Below are 26,576 nucleotides of genomic sequence, written 5' to 3'. Positions count from 1 at the left end.
GGAGAGGGGCAGTATGAGTGTGAGGGCAGTTTGTTGTTCTCGGTGTCGGATGTGGGAGGCCCTGGAGCCTTCAAGCCTCCCGGACATCTACATCTGCGCCAAGTGCATCGAGATGCAGCTCCTAAGGGACCGCGTTACGGAACTGGAGCTGCAGCTCGATGACCTTCGTCTGGTCAGGGAGAGTGAGGAGGTGATAGAGAGGAGTTGCAGGCAGGTGGTCACGCCGGGGCCACGGGAGGCAGACAAGTGGGTCACGGTTAGGAGGGGGAAGGGGAAAGATCAGGTAATAGGGAGTACCCCGGTGGCTGTGCCCCTTGACAACAGGTACTCCTGTTTGAGTACTGTTGGGGGGGACAGCTTACCCGGGAGAAGCGACAGTGGCCGTGCCTCCGGCACAGAGTCCGGCCCTGTAGCTCAGAAGAGGAGGGCAGTTGTGATAGGGGACTCGATAGTAAGGGGGTCAGATAGGCGATTCTGTGGACACAGTCCAGAGACCCGGATGGTAGTTTGCCTCCCTGGTGCCAGGGTCCGGGATATTTCTGATCGTGTCCAAGATATCCTGAAGTGGGAGGGTGAGGAGCCAGAGGTCGTGGTACATATAGGTACCAATGACATAGGTAGGAAAAGGGATGAGGTCCTGAAAGGAGAATATAGGGAGCTAGGAAGGGAGTTGAGAAAAAGGACCGCAAAGGTAGTAATCTCGGGATTACTGCCTGTGCCACGCGACAGTGAGAGTAGGAATGCGATGAGGTGGAAGATAAATGCGTGGCTGAGGGATTGGAGCAGGGGCACAGGGATTCAAGTTTTTGGATCATTGGGACCTCTTTTGGCGCAGGCGTGACCTGTACAAAAAGGACGGGTTGCACTTGAATCCTAGGGGGACCAATATCCTGGCAGGGAGATTAGCGGGGGCTACTGAGGTGACTTTAAACTAGAATGGTTGGGGGGTGGGAATCAAATTAAAGAGGCTAGGCGTGAGGAGGTTAGTTCACTACAGGGGGATGGGAACCAGTGCAGAGAGGCAGAGGGGTGTAAAGTGAGGGTAGAAACAAAAAGTACTATGGAGGAAAGTAAAAGTGGCAGGCCGACAAATCCAGGGCAAGCATTAAAAAGGGCCACTTTTCAGCATAATTGTATAAGGGCTAAGAGAGTTGTAAAAGAGCGCCTGAAGGCTTTGTGTGTCAATGCAAGGAGCATTCGTAATAAGGTGGATGAATTGAAAGTGCAGATTGTTATTAATGATTATGATATAGTTGGGATCACAGAGACATGGCTCCAGGGTGACCAGGGATGGGAGCTCAACGTTCAGGGATATTCAATATTCAGGAGGGATAGACATGAAGGAAGGGGAGGTGGGGTGGCGTTGCTGGTTAAAGAAGAGATTAACGCAATAGAAAGGAAGGACATAAGCCGGGAAGATGTGGAATCGATATGGGTAGAGCTGCGTAACACTAAGGGGCAGAAGACGCTGGTGGGAGTTGTGTACAGGCCACCTAACAGTAGTAGTGAGGTCGGAGATGGTATTAAACAGGAAATTAGAAATGTGTGCAATAAAGGAACGGCAGTTATAATGGGTGACTTCAATCTACATGTAGATTGGGTGAACCAAATTGGTAAAGGTGCTGAGGAAGAGGATTTCTTGGAATGTATGCGGGATGGTTTTTTGAACCAACATGTCGAGGAACCGACTAGAGAGCAGGCTATTCTGGACTGGGTTTTGAGCAATGAGGAAGGGTTAATTAGCGATCTTGTCGTGAGAGGCCCCTTGGGTAAGAGTGACCATAATATGGTGGAATTCTTCATTAAGATGGAGAGTGACATAGTTAATTCAGAAACAAAGGTTCTGAACTTAAAGAGGGGTAACTTTGAAGGTATGAGACGTGAATTAGCTAAGATAGACTGGCAAATGACACTTAAAGGATTGACGGTGGATATGCAATGGCAAGCATTTAAAGGTTGCATGGATGAACTACAACAATTGTTCATCCCAGTTTGGCAAAAGAATAAATCAGGGAAGGTAGTGCACCTGTGGCTGACAAGAGAAATTAGGGATAGTATCAATTCCAAAGAAGAAGCATACAAATTAGCCAGAGAAAGTGGATCACCTGAGGACTGGGAGAAATTCAGAGTTCAGCAGAGGAGGACAAAGGGCTTAATTAGGAAGGGGAAAAAAGATTATGAGAGAAAACTGGCAGGAAACATAAAAACGGACTGTAAAAGCTTTTATAGATATGTGAAAAGGAAAAGACTGGTAAAGACAAATGTAGGTCCCCTGCAGACAGAAACAGGTGAATTGATTATGGGGAGCAAGCACATGGCAGACCAATTGAATAATTACTTTGGTTCTGTCTTCACTAAGGAGGACATAAATAATCTTCCAGAAATAGTAGGGGACAGAGGGTCCAGTGAGATGGAGGAACTAAGCGAAATACATGTTAGTAGGGAAGTGGTGTTAGGTAAATTGAAGGGATTGAAGGCAGATAAATCCCCAGGGCCAGATGGTCTGCATCCCAGGGTGCTTAAGGAAGTAGCCCAAGAAATAGTGGATGCATTAGTGATAATTTTTCAAAACTCATTAGATTCTGGACTAGTTCCTGAGGATTGGAGGGTGGCTAATGTAACTCCACTTTTTAAAAAAGGAGGGAGGGAGAAACCGGGGAATTATAGACCGGTTAGCCTAACGTCGGTGGTGGGGAAACTGCTGGAGTCAGTTATCAAGGATGCGATAACAGCACACTTGGATAGCGGTGAAATGATCAGACAAAGTCAGCATGGATTTGTGAAAGGAAAATCATGTCTGACGAATCTCATAGAATTTTTTGAGGATGTAACTAGTAGAGTGGATAGGGGAGAACCAGTGAATGTGGTATATTTGGATTTTCAGAAGGCTTTTGACAAGGTCCCACACAGGAGATTAGTGTGCAAACTTAAAGCACACGGTATTGCGGGTAAGGTATTGGTGTGGGTGGAGAGTTGGTTAGCAGACAGGAAGCAAAGAGTGGGAATAAACGGGACCTTTTCAGAATGGCAGGCGGTGACTAGTGGGGTACCGCAAGGCTCAGTGCTGGGACCTCAGTTGTTTACAATATATATTAATGACTTGGATGAAGGAATTAAATGCAGCATCTCCAAGTTTGCGGATGACACGAAGCTGGGCGGCAGTGTTAGCTGTGAGGAGGATGCAGGGTGACTTGGATAGGTTGGGTGAGTGGGCAAATTCATGGCAGATGCAATTTAATGTGGATAAATGTGAAGTTATCCACTTTGGTGGCAAAAATAGGAAAACATATTATTATCTGAATGGTGGCCGATTAGGAAAAGGGGAGGTGCAACGAGACCTGGGTGTCATTATACACCAGTCATTGAAAGTGGGCATGCAGGTACAGCAGGCGGTGAAAAAGGCGAATGGTATGCTGGCATTTATAGTGAGAGGATTAGAGTACAGGAGCAGGGAGGTACTACTGCAGTTGTACAAGGCCTTGGTGAGACCACACCTGGAGTATTGTGTGCAGTTTTGGTCCCCTAATCTGAGGAAAGACATCCTTGCCATAGAGGGAGTACAAAGAAGGTTCACCAGATTGATTCCTGGGATGGCAGAACTTTCATATGAAGAAAGACTGGATGAACTGGGCTTGTACTTGTTGGAATTTAGAAGATTGAGGGGGGATCTGATTGAAACGTATAAGATCCTAAAGGGATTGGACAGGCTAGATGCAGGAAGATTGTTCCCAATGTTGGGGAAGTCCAGAACGAGGGGCCACAGTTTGAGGATAGAGGGGAAGCCTTTTAGGACCGAGATTAGGAAAAACTTCTTCACACAGAGAGTGGTGAATCTGTGGAATTCTCTGCCACAGGAAACAGTTGAGGTCAGTTCATTGGCTATATTTAAGAGGGAGTTAGATATGGCCCTGGTGGCTACGGGGGTCAGGGGGTATGAAGGGAAGGCTGGGGCGGGGTTCTGAGTTGGATGATCAGCCATGATCATAATAAATGGCGGTGCAGGCTCGAAGGGCCGAATGGCCTACTCCTGCACCTATTTTCTATGTTTCTATGTTTCTATCTCTGAAGTGCTGTGAAAATGGGCCTTATTCCCTGCAGTGCAGGAGAATGAGGGGAGATTTGACAGAGGTATACAAAATTATGAGGGTATAGATAGGGTAAATGCAAGCAACACACACAAAATGCTGGTGGAGCACAGCAGGCCGGGCAGCATCTATAAATCGCTAATACAAGAGGGCATAATTTTAAGGTGATTGGAGAAATATATAGGGGGATGGCAGAGGTAAGGTTTTTATACAGGCAGTATTGGGCACATTTTTGGGTGGTGGTAGATGCAGAAATGTTAGAGACATTTAGACTCTTAGATAGGCACGTGGAAGGAAAATGGATGTTCATGTGGGAGGAAAGGACTGGCCCTCAATTTCTATTCATCCCCTGGCACCATGTTCCACACACCCACCTCTCTCTGTGTAAAACAATTTACCTTTGATGTACCCCCTGAATTTTCCTCCAGTCACTTTTAAATTAGCGATTGGCATCCTGGGAAAAAGTCTCTGGCTGTCCACTCAATCTATGTCTCTTATCATCTTGTACACCTCCATCAAGTCACCTCTCGTCCTCCTTCACTCCAAAGAGGAAAGCCCTAGATCATCGAACCTATACTAATATGACATCCTCTCTAATCCAGGCAGCACCCCGGTAAATCTCCTCTGCACCCTCTCTAAAGCTTCCACATCCTCCCTATAATGAGGCAACCAGAAGTGAACACAATACTCCAGGTATGGTCTAACACGTTGCGTGATCCAGGTTTGCGAGCTGCGGTCTCTGGAGGGTGCTCCCACTGAGGCGCCGATAGGGAGCAATGTACTTTGGATCTGGAATGGAGCATGTGACCCCTGCACTAGGTTGGTATTGTCGACATTAGATGAGCAAAGACTTAGGCTGCTGCCTGCTAGAGTCGCACGGTCAACGGGTTATACAGCACGGAAACAGACCCTTCAGCCCATCTGATCCATACTGACCAAGTTGCCCATTGGCCAGTGTTTGGCTCAGAACCATCTAAATCTTTACCTGCCCAGCTGTCTTTTACACAGTGTTATTTGGTCCGCCCCAGGAGCTCATTCCATGTACGCACCAGCGTTTGTGTTTAAAAAATAGTTACCCCTCCGTAGCTTAGCGGTCAGTGGGACAATATAACCAGTTTGGGGTTGAAGTTCGGTGTTCAATTCTGCTGCCATCTATAAGGCGTTTGTATGCTCTCACTATTGCCATATGGGTTTCCTCCAGGTGTCGCGGTTTCCTCCCACAGTCCAAAGTTAGTAGGTTAATTGGTCATTGTGGCGACCTTTTATTCAATATTATCATTTAATTTGATTTATTATTCTTTCAATCTTCTTTTTTGAAGTTTTAGATTGGACCGGGAAGTCTGTCTTTCTTTTATTTTCATCGTATCTTCAAAAGGACTGCCAAGTCCCTTTTTTCCCTTTTTTTTTGTTTTTTTTTCATATAGTGTAGTGGGTTTTTTTCTCTTCATTTTAAACTCAATGTTTTTTTTTCTCTCTATAAACTGATAAGAGGAGAATTGCTATTTGCCTTTTTTATTATATATTTTATATTAGTTTAACAATATCTATGATTTTGACAATGTTTGTCTTAATCTCGGTTTATATTGTTACTGTTTTATATATATATATTTGAGATAATTCTCGGTTGTATTTATGCTCCTTTTAAATCAATAAAAAGATTAATAAAGGAAAAAAGAAAGAATTGGTCATTGTAAATTGCTTTGTGATTAGGCTAGAGATAAATCCGGGGATCGCTGGGTGGTGCAGCTCGTTGGGCTGGAAGAGCCTGTCCCGCTTTGTATCTCTAAATAAAATAAATCTCTCCCCTCTCACCTTAAGCCAATGCCCTCTTGGTCTTGATTCTCTAACCCTGGAAAAGATGCTTGCATGCATTCATTCTGTCTTTGTCCCTCGTGATTTTATATACCTCTATGAGATCACCTTTCAGTCCATTCCCTCATCAGAATTCCTCACTGCGTCCCTCTTTGATATTGACATCATAGTTGGGGTTGGCGCAATAGGATCGTGCTATTACAGTGCCAGTGGGCAGCATTTGAAGGACAAACTCCAAGGCAGAGTACAAAGTAAATGGCAGGATACTTGGTAGTGTGGCGGAGCAGAGGGATCTGAGGGTACATGTCCACAGATCCCTGAAAGTTGCCTCACAGGTGGATAGGGTGGTTAAGAAAGCTTATGGGGTGTTAGCTTTCATAAATCGAGGGATAGAGTTTTAGAGTCGCGATGTAATGTTGCAGCTCTATAAAACCCTGGTTAGGCCACACTTGGAGTACTGTGTCCAGTTCTGGTCGCCTCACTATAGGAAGGATGTGGAAGCATTGGAATGGGTACAGAGGAGATTTACCAGGATGCTGCCTGGTTTAGAGAGTATGCATTATGATCAGAGATTAGGGGAGCTAGGGCTTTACTCTTTGGAGAGAAGGAGGATGAGAGGAGACATGATAGAGGTGTACAAGATAATAAGAGGAATAGATAGAGTGGATAGCCAGTGCCTCTTCCCCAGGGCACCACTGCTCAATACAAGGGGACATGGCTTTAAGGTAAGGGGTGGGAAGTTCAAGGGGGATATTAGAGGAAGGTTTTTTACAGAGGGTGGTTGGTGCGTGGAATGCACTGCCTGAGTCAGTGGTGGAGGCAGATACACTCGTGAAGTTTAAGAGACTACTAGACAGGTATATGGAGGAATTTAAGGTGGGGGGTTATATGGGAGGCAGGGTTTGAGGGTCGGCACAACATTGTGGGCCGAAAGGCCTGTTCTGTGCTGTACTTTTCTATGTTCTATGTTCTATTTCATTTCTGCCACTGTCTGTACGTTCTCCCTGTGACTGTGTGGGTTTTCTCCGGGTGCTCTGGTTTCCTCCCACAGTCCAAAGAAGTACAGGTTGGGGTTAGTGAGTTGTGGACATACTACATTGGTGCCAGAAGCCCAGCAACTCTTGTGGGCTGCCCCCAGTGCATCCTTGGACTGTGATGGTCGTTGTCGCAAATGACGCCTTTCACTGTAGTTTTCGATGTTTCGACGTACACATGACAAGTAAAACTAATCTTTAATTTTTAAGTGGCCGCAAGGGTCTCGGCCCGGAACGTCGACTGTACTTCTTCCTAGGGATGCTGTCTGGCCTGCTGCGTTCCACCAGCATTTCGTGTGTGTTGCTTTAATTTTTAAGTCTTTACTGGTTGAGTCACAAGAGCAGATGTTCTTCAGTGTGTCTCCCTCTGAAGTTGATATAATGGTCACAGTTTAAGATTGGGCAGTCACTGAACTCTATCCAGTAATCATAAAAGAGGAGAGCGGAGGTGGGGGAATGGAAGGGCCCACCCGGGAACCCACATTGCTCCAGAGACAACTCCAGCGGCAGACACGACTCCTGGGAGCAGGACTGGTCCTTGAAGATCCTCAGCGTGGTGCTCTCAATGCCTGTCCAGGCCCGAATTTGGCCAATCAGTCCGTACACCTTGACGTGGGAACGGACCGTGCGCTGTAGGTGGCCGGGGTGGGACCGCGAGTTGCTGAGGCTGATGAGGCGCAGGTCGAGAGAGATGTATCTGGGCGGGCAGGGGAGGGGAGCAAAGGAAAGACAGGTCAGTCAGGAGGGTGGTGAACCTCGGGAATTCATTGCCGCAGAGGGTTGTGGAGGCCAAGTCATTGGGTATGTTTAACTTGCAGGTTGATAGGGTCTTGATTAATCAGGGCAACAAAAGTTATGGAGAAAAGGCAGGAGAATGGGGTTGAGAGAGATAATAAATCAGCCATGGTGGAATGACAGAGCAGACTCAATGGGCCAAGTGGTATAATTCTGCTTCCATGTCTTATGGTCTAATATTTAAAGTGGAGGTTTATGAGTTCATCAGTATTAAGGATATCGAAGGTTACAGGGAGAATGGGTTGCAGAAGAGGAGAATAACTTGACCATGATCGAAAGGGGAAGCATACTTAATGGAATGAACGGCCTAATTTTGCTCCTGTGTCTTGTGATCTTATCTCAGTTCCCTTTAACATCCTACTGGGAGAAAGAATTCACTGTAGGTGGCTGGCTTTGGAATCGAGTGAAGGGTGTTATGTTGAAGTTGTACAAGATGTTAGAGGCCTAATTTGGAGCACTGTGTGCAGCTTTGGCCAGCTACCTACAGAAAAGACATCAATAAGCTTGAAAGAGTACAGAGAAAATTTACAAGGATTTGTGAGACTTGATGACCTGAGTTATAGGCAAAGGTTGAGTAGGTTAGAACTTTATTCCCTGGAACGTAGGAGAATGAGGGGAGATTCGACAGAGGTATACAAAACTATGAGGGGTATCAATAAGGTGAATGTGAGCAGGCTTTTCCCACTTACATAGGGTGACTCCAGAACTAGAAGTCATAGGTTAAGGGTGCAAGGTCACATATTTAAGGGGAACTTCTTCACTCAGTGGGTGGTGAGAGTGTGGAATGAGTCAATAACAGAAGAACAGAAGATTCTGAAAAGTTTCGGTGTTCGTTTGTGGTGATTTTAACCCACCAAATTACATCTAGTTCCACCTTGGTACCTCGGGAGTTTAGAGGGAAGGGTTTGATTGATCTTAGAGGTGACAGGATCAGTATAACATTGTGGGCTGAAGGGCCTGTACTGCTCTATGTTCTAGAAAAAAGACCAGACCAATGATCCCCTCACACATGTACCTCATAACCTGTGTCTCCAAATGGTATTTTGGAGAGTGATAGATGTGGGTTTAATTGCCACGTTTAAGAGAGGTTTCAATAGCTACATGGATGGGAGGGGTATAGGGAGCGATGGTCTGGTGCAGATTGATGGGACAAGGCAGAATAACAGTTTACACAGACTAGATGGGCCAAATGGCCTGTTTCTTTGCTGTAGTGCTCTATGTAGACCACACCTGGCTTCAGAGACTTGTAAAGGGCTTTGGAGGCCCAGATGGCAGCCCGGACAATGGTTCAATTTTTCCTTGGTGATCACTAGCGTCGTCCCAGCTTCCTGGCTTATTTCATGTCTTTCCTTGCCTCCCCTCACCGCAATCCTGTCATTGGCTTCCTTCACCTCTTTCACCTCCTCCTCATTCTCCTCGTCCTCCTCTTCAATGCTGCCCTGCCGATACCTGAAAGCAAGATTGTAATATCTGAACAAACATGATCTGTAAACTTCATAACATGTTCCGCGCTGGAAGGCCAGCAACTCATTGGGCTGACGAAGGACTCCTTCAGTCCAGCGTAGTTTGCAGGCTGCAGAGTGAGCCGGGAGCAGAGTGAAGGCTTAAGGGCTTTGGCTAAACGGGCTTAGGCGGAAACGGACGAGGCGAAAAGGGTTTGGTTTTTCTTTTTTTCTCCCTGTTATTTGAAGAGAGGGACAGTATGAGTGTGAGGGAAGTTTGTTGTTCTCAGTGCCGGATGTGGGAGGTCCTGGAGTCTCCAAGCCTCCCGGACGTCCACATCTGCGCCAGGTGCACCGAGATGCAGCTCCTAAGGGACCGCGTTAGGGAACTGGAGATGCAGCTCGATGACCTTCGTCTGGTCAGGGAGAATGAGGAGTTGATAGAGAGGAGTTACAGGCAGCTGGTCACACCGGGGCCACAGGAGGCAGACCAGTGGGTCACGGTTAGGAGGGGGAAGGGGAAGAGTCAGGTAATAGAGAGTACCCCGGTGGCTGTGCCCCTTGACAATAGGTACTCCTGTTTGAGTACTGTTGGGGGGAACAGCTTACCCGGGGGAAGCGACAGTGGCCGTGCCTCCGGCACAGAGTCTGGCCCTGTAGCTCAGAAGGGTAGGGAAAGGAAGAGGAGGGCAGATGTGATAGGGGATTCGATAGTAAGGGGGTCAGATAGGCGATTCTATGGACGCAGTCCAGAGACCCGGATGGTAGTTTGCCTCCCTGGTGCCAGGGTCCGGGATATTTCTGATCGTGTCCAAGATATCCTGAAGTGGGAGGGTGAGGAGCCAGAGGTCATGGTACATATAGGTACCAATGACATAGGTAGGAAAAGGGAAGACATTCCAAAAGAAGAATATAGGGAGCTAGGAAGGGAGTTGAGAAAAAGGACTGCAAAGGTAGTAATCTCGGGATTACTGCCTGTGCCACGCGACAGTGAGAGTAGGAATGCAATGAGGTGGAGGATAAAGCGTGGCTGAGGGATTGGAGCAAGGGGGCAGGGATTCGGGTTTTTGGATCATTGGGACCACTGATTGACCTGTACAAAAAGGACGGGTTACACTTGAATCCTAGGGGGACCAATATCCTGGCGGGGAGATTTGCGAGGGCTACTGAGGTGACTTTAAACTAGAATGGTTGGGGGGTGGGAATCAAATTAAGGAGACTAGGAGAGGGGAGGTTGATGTAGGGGAAAAGGAAGAAAAGGATAACAAAGTTGTTTGCTCCATTGAGGATAAACAGAGAGAGGGAGGTGGAGAATTTCTTAAATGCATCTATTTTAATGCTAGGAGCATTGTAAGAAAGGTGGATGAGCTTAGAGCATGGATTGATACCTGGAAATATGATGTTGTAGCTATTAGTGAAACGTGGTTGCAGGAGGGGTGTGATTGGCAACTAAATATTCCAGGATTTCGTTGCTTCAGGTGTGATAGAATAGGAGGGGCAAGAGGGGGAGGTGTTGCATTGCTTGTCAGAGAATATATAACAGCGGTGCTCTGGCAGGATAGATTAGTGGACTCGTCCAGGGAGGCTATTTGGGTGGAATTGAGGAATAGGAAAGGTGTTGTGATGCTTATAGGGGTGTATTATAGACCACCTAATGGGAACCGAGAACTGGAGGAGCAAACTTGTAAGGAGATAGCAGATATTTGTAGTAAGCACAAGGTTGTGATTGTGGGAGATTTTAATTTTCCACACATAGACTGGGAAGCCCATTCTGTAAAAGGGCTGGATGGCTTAGAGTTTGTCAAATGTGTGCAAGATAGTTTTTTGCAGCAATACATAGAGGTACCAGCTAGAGAAGGGGCAGTGTTGGATCTCCTGTTAGGGGATGAGACAGGGCAGGTGACAGAGGTATGTGTTGGGGAGCACTTTGGGTCCAGTGATCACAATACCATTAGTTTCAGTGTAATTATGGAGAAGGATAGGACTGGACCTAGGATTGAGATTTTTGATTGGAGAAAGGCCAACTTTGAGGAGATGCAAAAGGATTTAGAAGGAGTGGATTGGGACAATTTGTTTTATGGGAAGGATTTAACAGAGAAATGGAGGTCATTTAAAGGTGAAATTTTGAGGGTTCAGAACCTTTATGTTCCCATTGGTTGAAAGGAAAGGTTAAAAGTTTGAGAGAGCCATGGTTTTCAAGAGATATTGGAAACTTGGTTCAGAAAAATAGAGGGATCTTCAATAAATATAGGCAGCTTGGAGTTAATGAGGTACTCAAGGAATAAAAAAATGTAAAAAGAATCTTAAGAAAGAAATTAGAAAAGCTAAAAGGAGATACGAAGCTGCTTTGGCAAGTAAGGTGAAAATAAATCCAAAGGGTTTCTATAGATAGATAGATAGATAGATATACTTTATTGATCCTGAGGGAAATTGAGTTTCATTACAGCCGCACCAACCAAGAATAGAGCATAAATATAGCAATACAAAAACCTCGAACAATCAAACAAAATGCAACTATGCCAGATGGATAAAAGTCCAGGACCAGTCTATTGGCTCAGGGTGTCTGACCCTACATGGGAGGAGCTGCAAGTTCGATGGCCACAGGCAGGAACGACCTCCCCTGCCACCCAGTGTTGTATCTCGGTGGAATATGGCCAAAGTCCAACAGTAAAAAGTTCAATATCTGGTCTACAAACACGTCCTCGATGGTAATATGACCCGGATTGCACCATCTGTTGTTAGTGGCAAAAGGATAGTGAGAGATAAAATTGGTCCCTTGGAGAATCAGAGTGGACGGCTATGTGCGGAGCCAAAAGAGATGGGGGAGATTTTGAACAATTTCTTTTTTTCGGTATTCACTAAGGAGAAGGATATTGAATTGTGTAAGGTAAAGGAAACAAGTCGGGTAGTTATGGAAAGTATGACAATTAAAGAAGAGATAGTGCTGGAACTTTTAAGGAATATAAAAGTGAATAAGTCTCCGGGTCCGGACAAGATATTCCCTAGGACCTTGAGGGAAGTTAGTGTGGAAATAGCAGGGGCTCTGACAGAAATATTTCAAATATCATTAGAAACGGGGATGGTGCCGGAGGATTGGCGTATTGCTCATGTGGTTCCATTGTTTAAAAAGGGTTCCAAGAGTAAACCTGGCAATTATCGGCCTGTGAGTTTGACATCAGTGGTGGGTAAATTGATGGAATATTCTTAGAAATGGTATATATAATTATCTGGATAGACACGGTCTGATTAGGAACAGTCAACATGGATTTGTGCGTGAAAGGTCATGTTTGACAAATCTTATTGAATTTTTTGATGAGGTTACTAAGAAAGTTGACGAGGGTAAAGCGGTGGATGTTGTCTATATGGACTTCAGTAAGGTCTTTGACAAGGTTCCACACGGAAGGTTAGTTAGGAAGGTTCAATCGTTAGGTATTAATATTGAAGTAGTAAAATGGATTCAGCAGTGGCTGGATGGGAGACACCAGAGAGTAGTGGTGGATAACTGTGTGTCAGATTGGAGACCGGTGACTAGTGGTGTGCCTCAGGGATCTGTACTGGGTCCAATGTTGTTTGTCATATACATTAATGATCTGGATGATGGGGTGGTAAATTGGATTAGTAAGTATGCAGATGATACTAAGATAGGTGGTGTTGTGGACGATGAGGTAGGTTTTCAAAGCTTGCAGAGAGATTTAGGACAGTTAGAAGAGTGGGCTGAAAGATGGCAGGTGGAGTTTAACGCTGATAAATGTGAGGTGCTACATTTTGATAGGACTAATCATACATGGTAAGTGGTAGGGCATTGAAGAATGCAGTAGAACAGAGGGATCTAGGAATAATGGTGCATAGTTCCCTGAAGGTGGAATCTCATGTGGATAGGGTGGTGAAGAAAGCTTTTGGTATGCTGGCCTCTATAAATCAGAGCATTGTGTATAGGAGTTGGGATGTAATTTTGAAATTGTATAAGGCATTGGTAAGGCCAAATTTGGAGTACCGTGTACAGTTCTGGTCACCGAATTATAGGAAAGATGTCAATAAAATTGAGAGAGTACAGAGGTTTACTAAAACATTGCCTGGGTTTCATCTCCTAAGTTACAGAGAAAGGTTGAACAAGTTAGGTCTTTATTCTTTGGAGCGTAGAAGGTTGAGGGGGGACTTGACAAAGGTGTTTAAAATTATGAGGGGGATTGATAGAGTTGACGTGGATAGGCTTTTTCCATTGAGAGTGGGGAAGATTTAAACAAGAGGACATGAGTTAAGAGTTAAAGGACAAAAGTTTAGTGGTAACATGAGGGGGAAATTCTTTACTCAGAGAGTGGTAGCTGTGTGGAACGAGCTTCCAGCAGAAGTGGTTGAGGCAGGTTTGATGTTGTCGTTTAAAGTTAATTTGGACAGATATATGGACAGGAAAGGAATGGAGGGTTATGGGCTGAGTGCAGGTCAGTGGGACTAGGTGAGAGTAAGAGTTCAGCACGGACTAGAAGGGCCGAGATGGCCTGTTTCCATGCCGTAATTGTTATATGGTTATATGGAGGAAACACGAGTGCCGGTCAATCAGCACGCCTGGAGTTAAATGCCTTATGGGCTAAACCAATGGCCTTGAATTCACCATTGTAGGACTGGTTCAAAAACCAAATGCCTTCAATGTTCATTCCTACCGCAGTTCACCCTCAAAGACCATCAAGTTCTTGCCTGGCTTTCTCGAGACCTGCACCCAGTTCCACGTAATCAATCGTCCCAGTATTGTTGGGATCCAAGAGTCTGGCCAAGATGTGCAGCTGGGCTTCCACACAAGGAATCTTCAAGTCTCGCATTCCTGAAAAATTGCAACATAGACAGAATAAACCATTCTGCTCAATACTACATCCGACGTCAGGCCCAGTCGAGTCACACATCTGCACAGATGCAATGAAAAACTTACCCGTAGCAGCACCACAGGCACACAGCATCGGATAAACAGCATTAACAAGAGAAACAGAAACATAAATTATCCGCAATTTTTACAAAGAACAATAAGGTCCATTGTGTTGCTAAACCAGTGATTAGGGTTAGGAGACACCACAGGCCCATTGGCAAATGATGTTCTGCCATCCTTTTAACCTACTCCAAGATCAATCTAACCCACCCGTCTCTTGTGTCTCTATTACACATAATTTGCTAATCTTTTCAATTAATCATTTAAATTCATTGACAAAATACCATTTGGAGATGCAAGTTATGAGGTACATGTGTGAGGGAATCATTGGTCTGTTTTTTTTCTAGAACATACAGCAGTACAGGCCCTTCAGCCCACAATGTTATACTGATCCTGTAACCTATTCTAAAATCAATCAAACCCTTCCCTATCTGAGAGTCTCGAAAATGTCCCTAATGTATCGGCCTCTACCACCACCCCAGTCACCATTCTATGCACCTATCACTCTCTGTGTAAAAATAACCTACCTCTGACATCCCCCCCATACTTTCCTCCAATAAAATTATGTCCTCTCATATGAGCCATTTGTGCCCTGGGGAAAGTCCCTGGTTGTCCACACTATCTAAGCCTCTTATCATCTTGTACACCTCTATCAAGTCACCTCTTATCCTCCTTCGCTCCAAAGAGAAAAGCCCCATCTCACTCAACCTTTTCTCATAAGACACGCTCTCTGATCCAGGCAGCATGTCAGTAAACCTCCTCTGCACCCTCTCTAAAGCTTTCACATTTTCCTATAACAAGGTAACTAGCACTGAACACAATACTCCAATTGTGGTCTAACCAGAGTTTTATAGAGCTGCAACATTACCTCTTGAACTCAATTCCCCCTTCTTAACCAACCTATGAACTTGTGCAGCAATTTTGAAGCAGCCATAGACCCCATGGATCCACGCTCCTCCACACTGCCATTAACCCTGAACTCGCAAACTTCTGCTCTGAGGCAGGCTGTTTGCAGTGGAATGTCTTCACATTGTGAGGGTGTGCATTACCGAGTTTGAACTCCTCGTAGTGAAGGATCTCGTTGCCAATCCGGTCATACTTGCCAAAGAGCTGCATCGCCTGCTCTTGGTGTGCCTTCAGCCATTTGTCCATTCGATCCAGGAAAAGTCCGTACTCTTGGCTATCCCTCTGGAATTCTTCTGCTGCTTTTGCAAGCTTCTCCTTTCCCAAAGAAATACACACAGGGTTAGCATGGGCTAATAGGAGGCGTACAGGGGTGAGACAGATCAGCTGGTGATGAGGAGGCGTACAGGAGTGAGATAGATCAGCTGGTGATGAGGAGGCGTACAGGAGTGAGATAGATCAGCTGGTGATGAGGAGGCGTACAGGAGTGAGATAGATCAGCCGGTGATGAGGAGGCGTACAGGAGTGAGACAGATCAGCCGGTGATGAGGGGGCGTACAGGAGTGAGACAGATCAGCCGGTGATGAGGAGGCGTACAGGGGTGAGGTAGATCAGCCGGTGATGAGGGGGCGTACGGGAGTGCGATAGCTCAGCTGGTGATGAGGGGGCGTACAGGAGTGAGATAGCTCAGCCGGTGATGAGGAGGCGTACAGCGGTGAGATAGATCAGCCGGTGATGAGGAGGCGTACAGGGGTGAGGTAGATCAGCCGGTGATGAGGGGGCGTACAGGGGTGAGATAGATCAGCCGGTGATGAGGAGGCGTACAGGGGTGAGGTAGATCAGCCGGTGCTGAGGAGGCGTACAGGAGTGAGATAGATCAGCCGGTGCTGAGGAGGCGTACAGGGATGAGGTAGATCAGCCGGTGCTGAGGAGGCGTACAGGAGTGAGATAGATCAGCCGGTGATGAGGAGGCGTACAGGAGTGAGGTAGATCAGCCGGTGATGAGGAGGCGTACAGGAGTGAGATAGATCAGCCGGTGATGAGGAGGCGTACAGGAGTGAGGTAGATCAGCCGGTGATGAGGAGGCGTACAGGGGTGAGGTAGATCAGCCGGTGCTGAGGAGGCGTACAGGAGTGAGATAGATCAGCCGGTGCTGAGGAGGCGTACAGGAGTGAGATAGATCAGCTGGTGATGAGGAGGCGTACAGGGGTGAGGTAGGTCAGCCGGTGCTGAGGAGGCGTACAGGAGTGAGGTAGATCAGCCGGTGCTGAGGAGGCGTACAGGGGTGAGGTAGATCAGCCGGTGCTGAGGAGGCGTACAGGGGTGAGATAGATCAGCCGGTGATGAGGAGGCGTACAGGGGTGAGGTAGATCAGCCGGTGATGAGGAAGCGTACAGGGGTGAGGTAGATCAGCCGGTGATGAGGAAGCGTACAGGGGTGAGGTAGATCAGCCGGTGATGAGGAGGCGTACAGGAGTGAGACAGATCAGCTGGTGATGAGGGGGCGTACAGGAGTGAGACAGATCAGCTGGTGATGAGGAGGCGTACAGGGGTGAGGTAGATCAGCCGGTGATGAGGGGGCGTACAGGAGTGAGGTAGATCAGCCGGTGATGAGGAGGCGTACAGGAGTGAGATAGATCAGCCGGTGATGAGGAGGCGTACAGGAGTGAGACAGATCAGCCGGTGATGAGGGGGCGTACAGGAGTGAGACAGATCAGCCGGTGATGAGGAGGCGTACAGGGGTGAGGTAGATCAGCCGGTGATGAGGGGGCGTACGGGAGTGCGATAGCTCAGCTGGTGATGAGGGGGCGTACAGGGGTGAGATAGATCAGCCGGTGATGAGGAGGCGTACAGGAGTGAGATAGATCAGCCGGTGATGTGGAGGCGTACAGGGGTGAGGTAGGTCAGCCGGTGCTGAGGAGGCGTACAGGAGTGAGGTAGATCAGCCGGTGATGAGGAAGCGTACAGGGGTGAGGTAGATCAGCCGGTGCTGAGGAGGCGTACAGGGGTGAGATAGATCAGCCGGTGATGAGGAGGCGTACAGGGGTGAGGTAGATCAGCCGGTGATGAGGAAGCGTACAGGGGTGAGGTAGATCAGCCGGTGATGAGGAAGCGTACAGGGGTGAGGTAGATCAGCCGGTGCTGAGGAGGCGTACAGGGGTGAGGTAGATCAGCCGGTGCTGAGGAGGCGTACAGGGGTGAGGTAGATCAGCCGGTGCTGAGGAGGCGTACAGGACTGAGATAGATCAGATGGTTGAGTGGTATCACAGCAACAACCTTCACTCAATGTCAGTAAGACCAAGTAATTGATAGTGGACTTCAGGAAGGAGAAGTGAAGAGAACACACACCAGTTTCAAGTTCCTGGCAGTCCTGAGGATCTATCCTGGGCCCAACATACTGATGCAATTACAAGGAAGGCACGGCAGTGGCCATATTTCATCAGAAGCTGCAGGAGATTTGGTATGTCACCAATGACGCTCACAAATTTCTACAGATGTACTGTGGAGAGCATTCGAACTGGTTGCATCATCACCTAGTATGGAGGGGCCACTGCACAGGATCAGAAAAAGCTGCAAAAAACTATAAACTCTGTTAGCTCCATCATGGGCACTAGCCTCCCCGGCATCCAGGACACCCTCGAAAGGCAATGCCTCAAAAAGGTGGCATCCATCATTAATGACCCCCATCACCCAGGACATAACCTCTTATTGCCACCATCACCCACGACGTGCCCCCTTCTCATTACCCCCATCACCCAGGACATGCCCTCTTCTCATTACCCCCATCACCCAGGACATGCCCGCTTCTCATTGCCTCCATCACCCAGGGCATGCCCTCTTCTCATTGCCCCCATCGCCCAGGACATGCCCTCTCCTCATTGCCCCCATCGCCCAGGACATGCCCTCTCCTCATTGCCTCCATTACCCAGGACATGCCCTCTCCTCATTGCCCCCATCGCCCAGGACATGCCCTCTCCTCATTGCCCCCATCGCCCAGGACATGCCCTCTTCTCATTGCCCCCATCGCCCAGGACATGCCCTCTCCTCATTGCCCCCATCGCCCAGGACATGCCCTCTCCTCATTGCCCCCATCGCCCAGGACATGCCCTCTTCTCATTGCCCCCATCGCCCAGGACATGCCCTCTTCTCATTGCCCCCATCGCCCAGGACATGCCCTCTCCTCATTGCCCCCATCGCCCAGGACATGCCCTCTTCTCATTGCCTCCATCGCCCAGGACATGCCCTCTCCTCATTGCCCCCATCGCCCAGGACATGCCCTCTCCTCATTGCCCCCATCGCCCAGAACATGCCCTCTTCTCATTGCCCCATCGCCCAGGACATGCCCTCTCCTCATTGCCACTCAGGGAGAAGGTAAAGGAGCCTGAAGACACACACTCAACATTTCAGGAACAGCTTTATACCGTCTGCCATCAGATTTCTAACTGACAATGAACCCATGAACACTACCTCAGTATTTTTCCTCTCTTTTTGCACTACATTTGTAATTTAATGTTTTTTATTATATGAAGTTCAAAGTAAATTTTATTTTCAAAATACATATATATCACAATATACAGTACAATCTTGAGATTCATTTTCTTACGAGCATACTCAATAAGCCTATAGAATGATAGCCACAACAGAATCAATGAAAGACCACACATCTGGGGTGCAGAAGTGAGATAGATAAACTGTACAAATACAAAAAGGAGAAATGATAATAACTTGGTGGTGTGAATGGGGCTTGTTTTGAGTTTGTGGGTGGTGGGAGGGAGGGGTGGGGCTTGGTTTGCTATTGTTGCAGTTACTTGGTCAACTTCCCAGCTCTTTACTTCACCCCTCCCCCTCTCCTGGTTTCACCTATCACCTACTGCCTTGTACTTCTTCCTCTTCCACCCCCACCTTCTCAGTCTGACCTCCTCTCTCTCTTTCCACAGCTGCTGCCTGGCCTGCTGAGTTCCTCCTGCATTTTGTGTGATGTTCTGCCGATCATTGTGGACAGCCTACGTTGGCAATAGAATGTGTGGCGACACTTGCGGGCTGCCCCCAGCACACCCTTGGGTGTGTTGGTTGTTAACAAAAAGATGCATTTCACTATGTGCTTTGATGTACACGTAATACATAAGCCTGACTAGTTAAGGATGGTCAGTCGATTCTCGAGCTTCCTGTGACATTCACATCAAATTTCAGGTAATAATAAATCTGATTGTAATTCCGAAGCAGCTCTTGATTTGATGGAATAGCAGACCATCACCTCTGACCAAAAACTCAAAAATCTCTCTGACCCAGCTGACCTGCCATCGGCTGTTTATTCCTCTCCACAGATGCTGCCTGACCTGCTGAGTTCCTCCAGTGTTTTGTGTGTTTTGTTCTGGCCGAGGTGTGAGAGTCCTACCCATGGACACAGGCTACACCATTAACGTTCTACAGCTCATGAAACGGAACGTACTCTTTCTCTTTCCTCTTTGGACAGTGCAGGTTTCCCCTTCCTTTTCTTTTTCTTGGCCGTTCCTTGGTCCTTGATGCTGAAGAGTTTCTTTGTGTTTGGAGGGCCCATTTCAGAGCTGGGGCACAAGTCCTGGAGAAAGGGGTTGCATTGAGAGTTAACTCTTCGCTACCCTGAACCATCAGTGTTGGGGAGTAGCCAACTTCTCTTTGCTCCATCATTAAAGATTTAAAGGTTAGCTTTATTTGTCACACGTACATTGAAACATACAGCGAAATGTGGCATTTACATCAAATCAAATCTTTACTTTTTTTTTCTTTACTTTGTTCAAGATTCAAGATTCAAAAAAAAACTTTATTGTCATTCTAATCGTACATCAGCTCTGCAGGGCAGAATGAGACAGCATTTCTCAGGGGCAGTGCAATCATAACATAACAAACGCAACACTAAATAATAAACATAACAATAAATAGTAAAACACAACGGCCATATGTCAGTTAAAATCAAGTTATAAGTGTCCAGTGCAAGTTAAAAGTGTCCAAAGCAGAGTCAGGTTTGTCGCCAAACAATTGATACTAGAGCGTACAATCATCACAGCGATATTGATTCAGCACTTCACGCTCCCTGGAGTACAAGTCGATAGTAAATATTAAAAATTAAAATTATAAATCATTAATAGAAAATAGAAAAGGGAAAGTAAGGTAGTGCAAAAAAAAACGGGGGGCAGGTCTGGATATTTGGAGGGTCAGGATCAGGATTTCACATATACATATCATAAATGTAACTGTATGTGTTTCTGCGATCGTAACTCTTTGTGCTAAATGTTCTGTGTATGGTGCTGTGGTTTGTATCTTGGCTCCAGAGGGATGCTGTTTTGTTTGGCTGTGTCAAGTGTATGGTTGAATGACAATCAAAATTCAACTTGAACTTGTGATAGAAAGCGTTGTGCAGACCACTACACTACCATGCAGTGCAACAGGACTCTGTCCACTCTTCTCTGCTTCCCAGCAGCTCTGCATCTACCTGAATAATTCCGCATTTACTTAGAGTTACAGAGTCACATAGGACAGAAACACACCCTTCAGCCCAACTGAACCAAGATTCTATCCAAGCCTGGCCGTTTGACAACACACACAAAATGCTGGAGGAGCTGAGAAGCTCAGCAGGTCAGGCGAAGAGGAGTAAACAGTCTGCATTTTGAGCCAAGACCCTCATCAGGACTGGAAAGGACTGAGGCAGAAGCCGGAAGAAGAATGTGGAGGAGTACAGACTGGTAGGTGATAGATGAAACCAGGTGAGGGGGGAGAGAGGGGATGAAGTAGGAAGCCTGGAGGAGGCAAAAGGCTGAAGAAGGGAAGGAGGAGGAGTATTGGAGAAAGGGAGAAGGAGGTGATGGGCTGGTGAAAAGAAGATAATGGATGACAGGCAAGTCGGGATAGGGAAGGGCAAAAGAGAGAAGCGGGGAGAAATTACCAGATGTGAGAAATCGATGTTCATGCTACACAGACAGAATATAAGATGTTGCTCCTCCAACATGAGTTTGGCCTCATCATGGCAATAGAAAAAGCCATGAACAGAATGTCGGAATGGGAATGGGAAGTGAATTTAAATGAGTGGTCACTGGGAGATCCTGATTTTTTACAGTGGATTGCATTTGACGATTTACCATATATCCAGTCCTGAAAGTAATGCAGGAATATTTAGAACCAAAACCATTGTTAATTGCAGAACACTTTAGGTCTCATAAGCAGAATCAACATGGAGTCCATTTTAGCTTACGTGACTGAATTGAAGAGATTGCCTGAGCATTGTCAGTTCAGTGATGGGTTTAATGATACACTAAGAAATCATTTAGTTTGTGGAATCTTAAAAGAAAACATTCAAAAACCACCTCCTAACTGAAGCACAACTTACATTTAAAAGAGCAGTTGAAAGCACTGTATCAATGGAAACAGCAGACAGTGACACAATTCAGTTGCAGTCAAGAATGAAAGGGCTGCAGCGTCTAAACAGAAACTTGCCTAGCTGAACAAACTGTGCTACTGTTGTGACAGGGGCTCACATACACCAGACCAATGCAGGTTAATGCAGCAAAATAGGACACATACAAAGAGCATGTCAGGCAGACAAAAATAAATGGACTGCTGAGGGAAGAGAAAAAGCTAAAATGTCAAGTTGAGTTTCAAAGACACTAATCTGCATGCTGTTGATGAAAAATCTGATAATGGTGAGAGTAACACAGGGTAGGGTAACTCAGGCTGGAGCAGCAACACCTCATATTCCATCCCGTCTGCCTCCAACCTGATGACACAAACATTGATTTTTCTAACTTCTGGAAATTTCTCCTTCCTCCACCCTTCTCTCTTTTTCACTTTCCCATTCCGGTTCCCCTCTCACTCCTTCTGTTCCCTTCATCAACTCCCCTGGGTCCCTTCCTCCTTCCTTTACTCCCATCCTCCACTCTCCTCTCCTATCAGATCTTCTTCTTCAGGGCTTCACCTCTTCTTACGCCCTCCCAGCCTCTTACTTCATGCCATACACCAGAAAATCCACAGGTGCTGGAAGTACAAACCAACACACACACTCAAAGTTTTCTCTTCCATAGACGCTGCCTGGCCGACAGAGTTTCTCCATCATTTCGTGTACTTTGCTCTGTCTGTAGGGTATTAGACAGTAAACGTTTTGGGCCGTGACCTACTCATACTTTTCTTTTCACATCCTACTTTCTATTTTTTCTCTTTGCTTTCTTCCTCTTTATCTCTTGTACCCGTTTGTCTGTCTGTCCGTCTGTCCATCCATCGAACACCGGGTTCTCCCTCCGTCTCCCGCGGTTTCTCTGACTGCCCCTCTCTCAACCTTGTTCCAGGCCCCCGTTTATTCCCTTTGCTGTATGCATTTGCCCCCGAGGCCTGTTCTTCACCTGCTTCCCTGATATGGTCTGAAAGCTTACCGTGAAATCTCCTGGACATTTCAGTGAAATTCCCGAGTTGCACGGTTGCTAGGACGCGTTGCCAGGGCGAGCGCCAATATCGCGAGGTTTGGAATGGATATTATTGACAGGTGGGTGTATCAGTTCTCTGCAAGATTCTGTGTGTCGAAGCGACCGGCGACAGACTCTCCGCGTGAAACATCCAATAAACGCTCGAGTAACACATGATCTCCAGTGCAAATTACCCCAAAAGAAGGCAAATGTAGACACCTCTGAAAGAAAAACTTATTTTTTATGTGACGAGAATACACATAGATGTTAGCTGTCCTGTGAGATCAGCAGTTGGTCTGCCACCTGTCCTCAGCGGAAGGAGAGATAAGGAACAATGAAGCAGCATCTGGAGATGTTAATGAAGGGACGGGAGAGAGAGCTGTCTGGAGCGGCTCCCCCTTTGAACCCTGAACTGTTTGAAGTGATGGACAGGCGATACCCCAGCAGGGGGATAAAAAGGGACAGGTTTGCTAAGGCAGCACACATGACACCCGAGGTAACGAGACCCTGGAAGCGGTGCGCCTCTCACGAGTCGGTGAGAAGTACCGGACAACGCACAGGGTGGAAAGGTACGATCAGCGGGAACCCGGTGTGTGTCCGCCCTTGCCTGGGTGCCGAGTTCACTGCAGAGGATCGACCGCATCTGGAGAAGGGGTCACAGTCGGTGACCTCAGGTGACATCACCAAGGACTCGCCCGAAAGCTGCTTGTGAGCAATCTCGCCGGTCTGTGAGTGGAAGCCGTGTCTGAATGATCAGTCGTTCCCGTTCTCTCTCTCCCTCCCCCCACGTTGTCCATCGCCATGGCAACGATTACTGCGAACTGAACTAAATTGGACTGAACTTTGTGTCACTTTGAAATTTGGTCATTTACCCCTAGACAACGATAGAGCTTGATTGATGCTGTTATTTTAATTCTGTGCACATGTGTGGTTATCATTGCTGAACTGTTGCATTTATTATCCTTTCGATTACTGTGTTGCTTGTTTCTTTAATAAAACTTTCTTAGTTCTAGTAATCCAGACTCCAACTGAGTGATCCATTTCTGCTGGTTTGGCAACCCAGTTACGGGGTACGTAACATTTAAAAAACTGCAGATGCTGGAAATTTGTCAGAGACGCTGGAAATTCTGCAGATTCTGGGAATCTTGAGCAACATACACAAAATGCTGGAGGAACTTCTATCAAGTCATCTCCCATTCTCCCCAAAGAGAAAAGACCTAGATCACCCAGCCGCTTCTCAAGATAAGCCCTCTAATCCAGGTTGCATTCCTGGGAAATCTCCACTGCACCCTCTCTAAAGCTTCCACGTCCACTCTATAGAAAATCATAATCAGGTTGAACATCACTGGCATATGTGGTGAAATACATTCCAAACATGATATTGAAAGCATAAATGACAATAAGATGTCTATATACAAATTAAATTAAATCAGTAGTGCAAAAAGAAGGGGAAATACTGAGCTACTGTTCATGGGTTCAATATCCATTCAGAAATCTGATGGGAGGGAGGGGAAAAGCTGTTCCTGAAATGTTGAGTGTGAGTCTTCAGGCTCCTGTAACTCCTCCCTGATGGTAGCAAGGAGAAGAGGGCATGTCCTGGGTGATGGGATCCTTAATGATGGATTCTGCCTTTTTGATGCAGCACCATTTGAAGATGTCCTCGATGCCGGGGAGGCTAGGAGCCCATGACGGAACTGGCTGAGTTTGCAACTTTCTGCAGTATTTTCCAATCCTGTGCAGTGGCCTCTCCATGCCAGACGATGATGCAACCGGTTGGAATGCTCTGCATGTGATATGATTTGCTTTTAACAAGGACGCCTTAATCAATCTCCATTTGAACAGGTAACCAGTGATGCCATCCCCTTGCCCCTCAAGTTATTAATAAATCTCCCCTCTCACTTTAAACCTGGGCCCTGTAATCCTTGATTCCAACTTTGGTAAAAACAGAACTCATTCACCCCATCAATTGCTTGTGACAGTAATGGATTCCTTAAAGGTTAACTTGCAGGTTGAGTCAGTGGTGAGGAAGGCAAATGCAATGTTAGCATTCATTTCAAGAGGAATAGAATATAAAAACAAGGATGTAATGTTGAGGCTTTATAAGGCACTGGTCAGACAGCACTTGGAGTATTGTGAACAGTTTTGGAGTCTTTTCATAGATTCTGTTATCGTTATTATTCCATAGTTTTACTGAGTATTCCCACAAGAAAATGAATTGCAGGGTTGTATATGGTGACATGTATGTATTGTGATTATAAATTTACTTTGAACTTTATCAAAGATAGAACATGCTGGCATTGGAGAGGGTCCAGAGGTTGTTTACGAGAGTGATCCCCAGAAAGAAAGGGTTAACAAACCCTCTGCAATTGGATACCTAACTTCCTAACCGGAAGACCACAATCTGTACGGATTGGTGATAATATCTCCTCCTTGCTGACAATCAACACTGGTGCACCTCAGGGGTGTGTGTGTAGCCCACTGCTCTACTCTCTCTATACCCATGACTGTGTGGCTAGGCATAGCTCAAATACCAAATATAAATTTGCTGATGACACAACTATTGTTGGTAGAATCTCAGGTGGTGACGAGAGGGCGTACAGGAGTGAGATATGCCAACTAGTGGAGTGGTGTCACAGCAACAACCTGGCACTCAACGTCAGTAAGACAAAAGAGCTGATTGTGGACTTCAGGAAGGGTAAGACAAAGGAACACATACCAATCCTCATAGAGGGATCAGAAGTGGAAAGAGTGAGCAGTTTCAAGTTCCTGGGTGTCAAGATCTCTGAGGATCTAACCTGGTCCCAACATATCGATGTAGTTATAAAGAAGGCAAGACAGTGAGTATACTTCATTAGGAGTTTCAAGGGATTTGGTATGTCAACAAAAACACTCAAAAATTTCTATAGATGTACCATAGAGAGCATTCTGACAGGCTGCATTACTGTCTGGTATGGAGGGGCTACTGCACAGGACCGAAAGAAGCTGCAGAAGGTTATAAATCTAGTCAGCTCCATCTTGGGTACTAGCCTACAAAGTGCCCAGGACATCTTCAAAGAGTGGTGTCTCAGAAAGGCAGTGTCCATTATTAAGGACCTCCAGCACCCAGGGCATGCCCTTTTCTCACTGTTACCATCAGATAGGAGGTACAGAAGCCTGAAGGCACACACTCAGCGATTCAGGAACAGCTTCTTCCCCTCTGCCATCCGATTCCTGAATGGACATTGAACCCTTGGACACCACCTCACTTTTAAAATATATATTATTTCTGTTTTTGCACGATTTTTAATCTATTCAATATACATATGAACTGGACCCCCTACAATTCGCCTACCGACACAACCGATCAACAGATGACACAATAGCCACTGCTCTACACACTGTCCTTACACATCTGGAGAAGACTTCACCGACTTCACCGCACCTTGTTCCCATTCCAACCTCGCTCCTTCGGAACGCTGTGCTCTCCACTCCTTCCGCACTAATCCTAACCTTATTATTAAACCCACCGATAAGGGAGGTGCTGTTGTAGTCTGGCGTACTGACCTCTACCTTGCCGAGGCACAGCGACAACTCGCGGATACCTCCTCTTATTTACCCCTCAATCGTGACCCCACTAAGGAGCACCAGGCCATTGCCTCCCACACCATCACCGACTTTATCCGCTCAGGGGATCTCCCATCCACTGCTACCAACCTTATAGTTCCCACACCTCGCACTTCCCGTTTCTACCTCCTACCCAAGATCTACAAACCTGCCTGTCCTGGCCGACCTATTGTCTCAGCTTGCTCCTGCCCCACCGAACTCATTTCTGCATACCTCGACACTGTTTTATCCCCCCTTGTTCAATCCCTTCTTACCTACGTTCGTGACACTTCTCACGCTCTTAAACTTTTCAATAATTTTAGTTCCCTGGCCCCCACCGCTTTATTTTCACCATGGATGTCCAGTCCCTATATGCTTCCATCCCCCATCAGGAAGGTCTCAAAGCTCTCCGCTTCTTTTTGGATTCCAGACCTAATCAGTTCCCCTCTACCACCACTCTGCTCCGTCTAGCGGAATTAGTCCTTACTCTTAATAATTTCTCCTTTGGCTCCTCCCACTCCCTCCAAACTAAAGGTGTACCTATGGGCACCCGTATGGGTCCCAGCTATACCTATCCTTTTG

The 26,576-nt window shown here is 46.6% G+C and overlaps 1 protein-coding gene across 1 annotated transcript; it reads right to left on the bottom strand.

Moving 5' to 3' along the window:
* Positions 1-4,001: 4,001 nt before the first annotated feature.
* On the bottom strand, positions 4,002-22,402 carry LOC140187299 (uncharacterized). Its single transcript, XM_072242464.1, has 6 exons — positions 22,383-22,402; positions 19,436-19,564; positions 15,133-15,304; positions 13,861-13,984; positions 8,957-9,175; positions 4,002-7,628 (listed from the first exon to the last, which is right to left on the bottom strand). Exons 2-6 carry the CDS (start codon positions 19,541-19,543, stop codon positions 7,265-7,267), a joined length of 987 nt encoding a protein of 328 aa, XP_072098565.1. The 5' UTR covers positions 19,544-19,564; positions 22,383-22,402; the 3' UTR covers positions 4,002-7,264.
* Positions 22,403-26,576: the final 4,174 nt, after the last annotated feature.

This window comes from Mobula birostris, chromosome 24 (assembly GCF_030028105.1).
Source record: "Mobula birostris isolate sMobBir1 chromosome 24, sMobBir1.hap1, whole genome shotgun sequence".
In the NCBI taxonomy this organism is placed as follows: Eukaryota; Metazoa; Chordata; class Chondrichthyes; order Myliobatiformes; family Myliobatidae; genus Mobula; species Mobula birostris.
Note: the sequence above shows the minus strand (reverse complement) of the source record. Positions and strands in the feature narration are given on the sequence as shown.

Bases quoted from the DNA above. Each gene is read 5' to 3' on its own strand.
- LOC140187299 (XM_072242464.1), bottom strand. From the start codon at position 19,543: ATGGGCCCTCCAAACACAAAGAAACTCTTCAGCATCAAGGACCAAGGA. The intron at 15,305-19,435 runs GTACGTTCCGTT...TCTTTGGGAAAG, and splicing joins CCAAAGAGGAAAGAGAAAGA to GAGAAGCTTGCAAAAGCAGC. The intron at 13,985-15,132 runs GTAATGCACACC...GCAATTTTTCAG, and splicing joins CTACGAGGAGTTCAAACTCG to GAATGCGAGACTTGAAGATT.